At 38.9% G+C, this 9,387-nt stretch overlaps 1 protein-coding gene across 1 annotated transcript; it reads right to left on the minus strand.

The window, feature by feature from the left end:
- Positions 1-7,556: 7,556 nt before the first annotated feature.
- Positions 7,557-9,059, minus strand: LOC135100113 (uncharacterized). The gene is made up of 2 exons (XM_064003075.1): positions 8,255-9,059; positions 7,557-7,861 (listed from the first exon to the last, which is right to left on the minus strand). The coding sequence occupies exons 1-2, from the start codon at positions 9,057-9,059 to the stop codon at positions 7,557-7,559; spliced, it is 1,110 nt and encodes a 369-aa protein (XP_063859145.1).
- Between the last annotated feature and the right edge of the window lie 328 nt (positions 9,060-9,387).

Consider the following 9,387-nt stretch of genomic DNA (forward strand, 5'->3'; position numbering starts at 1 on the left):
AAGACTAAGTTGGATATTAAAAGATATGGAGATGGGACAGCATGAGCATAACTCTTTTCCCATAAAGCACAACTAGGTAAATACACACACACACACACACACACACACACACACAATTGTAGTAGTAGTTTATTGACAAAAATTGGGTATACATTACAATCTAATTTCAAGAAACTGAAAAGAAAAAAAATATTTGTCCAATCGTATGCAATGCAAATTAGGTTTTGCAGAGAACTAAACAGGTTGTATATCAAACATTTAAATGTATTTCAATTATAGACCCTCAAAACCTCATGTATATACCTACACAACTCAAACAAATACACATTCTCCTGTAGTAATTCAGTAATATTACCAAAATTCAACATTGGGTATTTATCTCTACATGACTGAGATGACTGGTACTGTATCAGTACGTGTTGTTCAGTCTGTACACTTGCGTTGTCACACTGACATACTCGCTCTTGGCGTGGTGTGCGGCTCCACCTCCCAACCTCAACTCGAAGGCTGTGGGACATAACACGCAGCCTCGTAAATGATTCTCTCATATAGTCCGGAATATATATCTTTGTGTTATATATGTTGTGCACAGTCATCTGCGAGTTTAGTTCTGTCACATATGTATACATTTTCGTTGCCTGAGAATTACCTCGAATGTAGTTTACCACTTTCTGCAAAGGGTTCTCACTCCCGTCACGCATCATTGAGCTCTCTATAAATCGCAAACCTGGTGTGTTTGCTTCCTTACACATGTGCTAGGTGGAACGGCTCGCTCATATTCACTTCTCTTTTTGATACCATGAAACATTTCCACTTTTTTTCAATAACACTCTGAAGTGGAGGTATACCAGCTTTTACCATTCACAAGTTTATTCTCGTGTTCTTTCTGACACCAAGTACTTTATTAACTCATTATAGTGTTTTCCATTCTTTTGGTCTTATTTGTTAGCCACGATTCAGCACTGTATAACAATGGTCACATGACTGCAGCATCAAACACCAATTTCTTATAAATGAACGGCATCTGAGTGTTACTTGTACAAAATATTGAAAATTTATTCACCACTGCTTCGCTGGTGGTTTCATGGCGCGTCACAACCGCCTCACTCGTGCCCGAGTCAGTGAACCACGCAGCCAGATACCGATACTCCGAAGCGTAGCTCACCCGTAATCCCTCACTCAACAAGCAACGTTTATCCCAGTCTTCCCCATTAATTACAAAAAAAAGTTAGTCTTTTTCTCATTTATTTTTTTCATACCACTTTACAAAATTGACACAACAGATAGTTTCTTTTCACACATTTCTCGATTTGTTGCAAATATTACCGTATCGTCCATCAACAGTAGTGAATGTAAATTGCCTAAAAATCCATCAGTTGGTACTATTCTCTTTATCATTCTTACCATATGATTTACATATGGTAAGAAGCAAGCAGCTTGATGGAGCCCCCTGGCGAACACCAATAGAGGCGTCTATGACTGCTGAATTTAGGACACTCTTAGTACATTTGTACATCAGCTTAATTGCCCGCAGCATCACTCTCCCACACCCTAAGGCAGCAAGACGCTCTATTAGCTTCCACCGAGGGACACGATCATACGCTTTGCTAAAATCAATAAACAAAACATATAGCTTTACTTTCTTATATCTGGCATAATCACACAGCAATCTTAGACTCATAATTTGTTCCATACAACCTCTGTTTTTCTGTGCACCGGCTTGACACTTATCAACATCACACCAGTCTTTGTCTATTTTGTATCATCATGTCATAAATTTTTGCAAGTGTCCATAATACTAATTCCTCTATAGTTATTGCATAACAATCTATCGCCTGCCTTAAACATTACATTAAGTTTACTGCTGCACCAAGCAAGTGGGTAACACCAACTATTAAACACTGCATTGAAAATGTTAAGTAAAAAAATAACAGGCATAACACTGGTAAGTTTTTAACTACACCAGGACACAGTCCACTGTAACTTATTCATTTTCGTGTTACACAAGGCCAGGTTTAACTCGCTTGTTGTAAAGGGATCGTCTAGAATCGGTATATATGGTGCATTTTCTGGTTCATCATTGTCTAGGTTTTCTAAGCCAGGTGGATTTAACAGTTTTTCAAAATGTTCTTTGAATTGATCATCACCTGGTTTTTCTACATCACTATCTTCAACACCTTTCCAATTTATAGATTTCCATATAAATTTGCTATCATTGGTGTCCAAGAGTCGTTTCCATCTTGGATTTGCTTCGTCCCTGGAGTGTCCAACAGTTTGCCGGTGTCTGGTGAAACGAGTAGCTGTGTCCATAATCACGCGGCATCCTTCCGAGATGGCTCACATCCGCGCCGTCAGCGTCCTTTCCCACGGTAGGTGATACAACTTGCAATGCATTCACCAGTTCATCGACGTCTATATCTTTATAACATATACTTTTTTGTAGTTTGTGTCATTTGATGAATTGAAAGTGAGACATACCCAGTAGTGACACCCGCTGCACCAGTTGTGATGGTGGCACTGCCCTGTCGCTATCCGCTTTCAAGGTAACACAGAGTGGGGCGTGGTCGGAGCCATGAATATCTTGTCGTGTCTCCACGTTCTTAATCAGGTTAAGACATTCTAGTTTTGAAAGATAGAGATCGATTTCTGACATCCATACATTACATCTTCTAAAATGCAGGTCACCGCCAAGCTGTCTGCCACGATGATGGAGTTGGTTGGCCACCACCGTCATGTTATTGTGACAGACATTCCTCAGTGTCCTGCTATGGTTGTTGGTAGCATCGTCCATCACTCCTCGATATTCGTAGCAGTTGCCTCTGTCATCTTTCATGAGTGGCGTCCCTATCCGTGTGCTCAAATCGCCCATCACGATAGTGCTGCCAGCATCCATGGTGTGCTAAGTCAGTACTCCATACCGAGCATCATGATAATAAGGAGTCATCTGGAGGTATATATATATATATATATATATATATATATATATATATATATATATATATATATATATATATATATATATATATATATATATATATATATATATATATATATATATATATATACGCCTCCCAACTTCAGTTCTGGAATCCATGACATATCTGGTCCTCAGCATCCATATCAACTTGCTTTATGCTCTCCATCACTGTATCCTTGACAAGCATCACCAGTCCTCTATGTCTCCACTTCTTGAGACATTTCGGTACACACTGATTCCCGGTACTTGTACGTTGAAATATTTTCTGGCTTCAAGAATTCAAAGGATGTCAAAGTCTAGAATAAACTTCAGTATACTTGGCTTTTGTAACTTATCTTTGAGACCAGCAATATTCCACGAACAAAGCTTCAGCTCTTTGCTTGCAGCTAAAAAAAAAAAAAAAAAAAAAGAGGAGTGAACCTGTCGAAAATGACGCCATCTCTTGTCAGTACGCGGTTCTTCCAGTCATGTGATATTTACTCCGGCATTCTCAGTTTTCTCTCGCTCTTCTCGCTCCCTCTTCCGTAGGCGAGCAATTTCTCTCCTGATTGCAAGCTGGACGTTCTTTTTAATGTACACTCGCGACATCTGTCCTCCGGCGTTCTTTAAATTTTTGGCTGCATGAAGTATCCTGTCTCTTTGATTTTGGTTGCCAACAGTAATGTGAATCCGTCTCATTTTCCTTTCATTCGCCTCACAATCCATCCGGTTCGATCAACTGCTTCATCACATTCATTATTTCCTCATCGTCAGTTGCACCAAGATCATCTCTATCCTCTGGTAGGCCTGTTATGATGAGATTCCGTTGTCTTTCCTTAGCATCTAATGACTCTAGGAATCGCTGTTTTTGATGGATGATGTCAAAAGCAGTACTTAATTTTTCAGAGTCTGAACTTCTCTTTTCAGTGATGCCACCTCTGATACTGCTATTTTGAGGCTTCGAAGCTCTTCCAGAACGATTCCTTTTGATGGCTCCTCATCTCTTGGTTCATTTATGAGAGCAGACAAGGCTTGTTTTAACTGGGTATTTTTAATTTTATCAGTATCACTTATTGTTAGAGCCTTGACAACAGAAGCATCACTGTATTCAGCCATGATTATCGTTAGTTGTGTACAACCTTCGTCAGATTGAGGTGGCAAAACTGCGTTGCCAGGGATGCGTTACTAGGGAACACTGCGCATGCGCAAACCACAGCTCCTGAGCGAAGAGGGGTTCTAGAACAGCCACTTGATATTTCCTGGCTTTTTTTTTGACTAAGTCCACAACCTCAACACATTGCAGTACGCACTTCTAGGTCCCTGCATCCCTTAAACGTTATCTGACCACATACATGTGCACATTACAGTACCGTTTAGCAGGCTGGTCAACAAAATATCACACATTTTATATATATATATATATATATATACTCGTATATATATATATATATATATATATATATATATATATATATATATATATATATATATATATATATATATATATATATATATATATATATATATATATATTATACACACACACACACACACACATATATATATATATATATATATATATATATATATATATATATATATATATATATATATATATGCATTCTACACGCCTACTTTGCCAACATTGCTAACCCAGGATCCTACAACACAGAACTCAAGAAAATGCTCAGCCGTAATAAACTACCTACAGTAATTGCACCTAACAATCCGCCTTCCCAAAAAGTAATAAACAACATACAAAACACAGAGAAATGCCAGACTTCTCTTATCTCAACAAGATCAAAAGGATGAATCTAACCAGATTACAGAAGAAGATATGGAGACCAATATTCGGACCAAGCACCTATTAAACACCAAAGTACCATGTTAAAAGACAAAACAGGAAAAATCAAAACAGAAAAATAGGACTCATAGTTCACACTTCTCAAGCAACATGATAGCCAAAGGAAAATGTCTTAGAAGGATTAAAAGGCAGAAAATACAAACTCATATATACTTCTCACAGCATGGATTACAACCGAATAATGGATGCAATCAGGGAAGACGACATAGAATTGGAAAACTGCTGGCAAATCACAGAAGATAGCCAATTAAAAAAATAAGCCCAGGTAGAAATATAGTAAGAACCCCACCCACAAGATATGACAAAGGAAAAATTCGCTTTGAACACAAACAGTACAATAAAAATAATTTATCACAATGTACTTTCTTGGACTAATTGATTGATTTACGTTACTGCACCGCAACATCGCGGTCATATGGCGCCACTGCAAAACTTTAAATGCAATAAAGAAAGATTGCAGGTTAAAGTATTAATATAAATAAACAAAATTATGATATAGTAAAAAAAAAAAAAATCACTTGAAAATGTAAACAAAAAAGAAAATGGGATGAACCATAAAAAAAAAAAAAAGTGCTAAAAATGAGAGGTTTGGTATTTTAATGTGTTAGTTCATTGGTTTGATTTAAACTGAGGGGGTACTGACCCCACTGAGCCAGACCAGTAAGTCTGATATTGTTTGTTTCGTACCCAAGACACAGACCACACTGACCCAGATATCTGGCGTTGTTTGTTAAGTGCCCAAGACAATGATTCCAGTAGTGACCCAGGCACCTATGATCTGACCATTTTGAATTGAGCGTTTAGGCGTTGTCCTTTCAGAGGATTTCTCGGCTTGTGGCGCTGCCACACCTTGTACTTGGCCAATTATCAGATTAAAGCCTATGTGTCGTTGATAACATCACTCCTCACAAACCAACTCTCTTTCTCTCTCTCTCTGCATATACAATCTACATTTCATGCAAATTTATTTCTATCAGAGATCTATACTTGTCTATGAATCATTAGAATTTAAGAAGAATCTGCCTGTCAAGCTCTCTCTCTCTCTCTCTCTCTCTCTCTCTCTCTCTCTCTCTCTCTCTCTCTCTCTCTCCATTGAGAATTTAGTTTAAATGTGATAGGTTTCCTTGTAGAAATATTTCTCTTACACTATGATGTTATATTTTTATTTTTTAGTTTAGCATTGGTGGGTTTCGCTGTTCGGGCAACAGCTCTTGAGGGGTCAAGTAATGGTCCCCTATTAACCTTTTCTTCTAAAAAATATTTATTTACTGAGTAAATAGTCTCTTTTTCTTGGCTGTGGAGGTGACAAGAGCGAGCGGGAGAGGTAGCTTCCATCTTGGCTGGCGGCGCGAGAGGAAGTGACCATGTCACGATCACTCTGACCATGTGACCTCACTCGGTCACCCATGGAAACTTGACAACGCCTGGAGGAAATATTGCCAAGTATTGTGGTGTTTGCAAAAAACAATGCGAGTATCATTAAATAAAAAAAAAAAAAAAAAACATATTGCACTAACTTGCCTTTTTTAGAGCATGACAATGTATATACACTACAACACCACTTAATTTTGAGGTAGGAAGTACATGACATGAGGTATTTTTTGGTATAAGTGTGGCAGAGCCGTTGGGTGGGGAACCCTCAGAGAGGACAACGCCTAAACGCTCAATTCAAAATGGTCAGACCATAGACCCAGCGTTGTTCGTTACGTGTCTTCCTCACTTGCCTCCAGGTTCTCCCAGTGCATGAATAAAGATCTACCGAATACTATATTACTAATAAAATAAATAAAAGAAAAACAGGTAAAAGATAATCTATAATTAATTTAAAAAAATAGCCTTCTCCATAAACACAAGGACCTCATGTCCTGGGGGGGGTGGAAATTTCTCTCCAAGTATCAGTGACATTTGGAAAGCCCCATCCTCATCACGACAACGGAAAAGGTATCACTCCCGCAGTTCAACCAGATTGGAGCACTCCACCAGAAAGTGTCACATTGTTAGGAAAACTAAGCAGTCATCACAAAATGGTTGAGTTTCCCGAGACGTGAGGTAACCATGAGTGAGACACATGTGACCTGTCTGGAGACAGGCCACTGCAGTCTCTGGCGCTCTTGCTCATGGGCACAAGTCCATGGATGCCAACTAGCAAGAACTGCCACCCTTATACTGTAGTCTTCTTCTTCATACGACCTTAATCCCACTGTATTGCAGGGTCAGCCGCTCGAGTTATCCTTCTCCATCTGTTTCTATCCATTGCATCATCTTCTTGCACTCCCAGCTTGTTCATATCACTCCTTATTACGTCTCTCCATCTTATTCTCTGTCTCCCAACCCTCCTTCTCCCTCCTTCCTCACTGGTTCATCCTCTTCTCTCCTTATCACGTGTCCAAAATGTCTTAGTCGTGCTTCTCTTGCCTTCTCCTTGATATTACATATTCCACACATTCTTCTTATATCTTCACTTTGTCTCATTTCTAACAGTGAAATGCCAGCCATCCATCTCACTATCTTCATCTCCGTTCTCTCCAGAATGCCTTCCTCTTTCTTCCTTAAAGACCATGTCTTTGCACCATACAGAAGTACTGGTCTCAACACACTTCTGTATATCTTCATTCTCAGTTTCAATGGTATTTTCTTATCTAAGGTTACTCCACTCACTTCCCTCCATTTTTCCCATCCAGCTTTTACTCTTTGTCTAACTGCTTTTTCTGTTCCTCCTTCTTCTGCAATTACTGATCATAGGTATTTGAACTCTCTTGTCTGCTTCAATCTTATGCCATCCTCTGATGTTACATTTATTTCCTCATAACCTTCTCTGTTGCTTACCATTACCTCTGTCTTTTGTGTGCTCACTTCTATTGTTACTTCAGATTTTCCTCCTGCCTTGTTAACCTTTCCCTTTCTCTCCAGGTTGCCTTTCCATAACAAATATCTCTCCTGTAACTCTTCCTCTGTATCCGCAATGATGACTAAGTCGTCGACGAACAGCAACTCCCACAAGTCCTCATTGTCTCTCACATTCATCGTTATTGTGTCCAACACTATGAGAAAGAGAAAAGGACTCAAAGCTGATCCCTGATGGAGTCCTACTTCAACTGGGAAGGATTCCGTTTCCCCATACCTTGTCTGCACTGTTGTTTTTGTTCCCTCGTACATCATTTTCACTAGTCTTATCATCTTTTCTGGGACTCCTCTCTTTCTCAAACTCCAGTACAATACTTTCCTAGGCACCCTGTCATACACCTTCTGCAAGTCTACAAAACACCAATACACCTTTCTGTTTCCTGTATCTGTCGCACAAAAAAATGTTGCATCTACAGTGCTCAATCCTCTCATAAATCCAAATTGGTGGTTGTGTATTTTGACCATCTCTCTCAGTCTCTCTTCTATCACTCTCTCTAGTATTTTCAGACTATGCTCCAACAGCTTAATACCTCTGTAGTTTTCACAACTTAATATATCTCCTTTCTGCTTATACAACTTAACCATTCTACTTTCCTTCCAGTCTTCAGGCATTTTCTCCGTGCTCCAAATCTTTTCTAACAATGAGTATGTCCACTCCACTCCAAATTCTCCCAGTGCTTTAATAATTTCTATTGTTACTTCAAATTTTCCTCCTGCCTTGTTATCCTTTCCCTTCTTTATGGTTTTATCCACTTCCCTTCTACTTATGTTGGGTATTGGCCCTTCCACTGGTAATGTTTCACTCAGTTCTTCATATTCATTTTCCATGTTTAACAGGTTTGAGAAATATTCCTGCCATCTTTTTATGTCCTCTTCCATCATAAGAATGTTTCCGTTTTGGTCCTTTACTATTGCTACTTCACCAACATCTTTCCCCATTTCATTTCTTACCTTCGCTACTCTGTATATAATCTTCTCTCCGTCTGGTATATCCAGCCTCTCATACCAATCTCTGTATGTATTACTCTTTGCTCTGGCTACTGCTCTTTTTGCCTGCTTCTTGGCTTGTCTGTAATTTTCTTTAGTGGTGTCATTCTCAATGTCTTTCATTTGTTTTAGTGCTAACTTCTTATCCTTTATTGCAGCTTGAACCTCGTCATTCCACCACCATGTATCTTTCTCTTCTTTTGGTTTCCCACTCGTCTTACCACAAATCTCTGTTGCTTTTGTTACTAATATATCTTTCATATCTTCCCACACCTCCTCTGCTGTTTCTGTTAAGCTGCCAGTTCTGTCTTTCCCTGAACGTTTCTTCGATTTTGTTTCTAAACTCATTCTTCTTTTCACTTTTCAGCATCCAGACTTTAATCTTCTTTCTTTCTTCTTTCCTTCTCTTCCTTCCACTTTTCATCCTAAAATCTGCTGCTAATAATCTATGTTGCGTCACAACTGGTTCTCCAGGTATAGCTTTGCAATCCATTACAAGTCGTTTGTCTTCTCTTCTAACCAGGATGTAGTCAATCTGTGTCTCATTCTGACCGCTTTAATATGTAATTAGATGGCTTTGTCTCTTCTTGAACCAAGTATTCAATATTGTAATCATACTGTAGTATAAGTCATGAAATGGAATGGGGCTAAAAAGAGCAATCCCAGTTACCGCCTT

The sequence above is a fragment of the Scylla paramamosain genome, chromosome 4 (assembly GCF_035594125.1).
Source record: "Scylla paramamosain isolate STU-SP2022 chromosome 4, ASM3559412v1, whole genome shotgun sequence".
Lineage (NCBI taxonomy): Eukaryota > Metazoa > Arthropoda > Malacostraca > Decapoda > Portunidae > Scylla > Scylla paramamosain.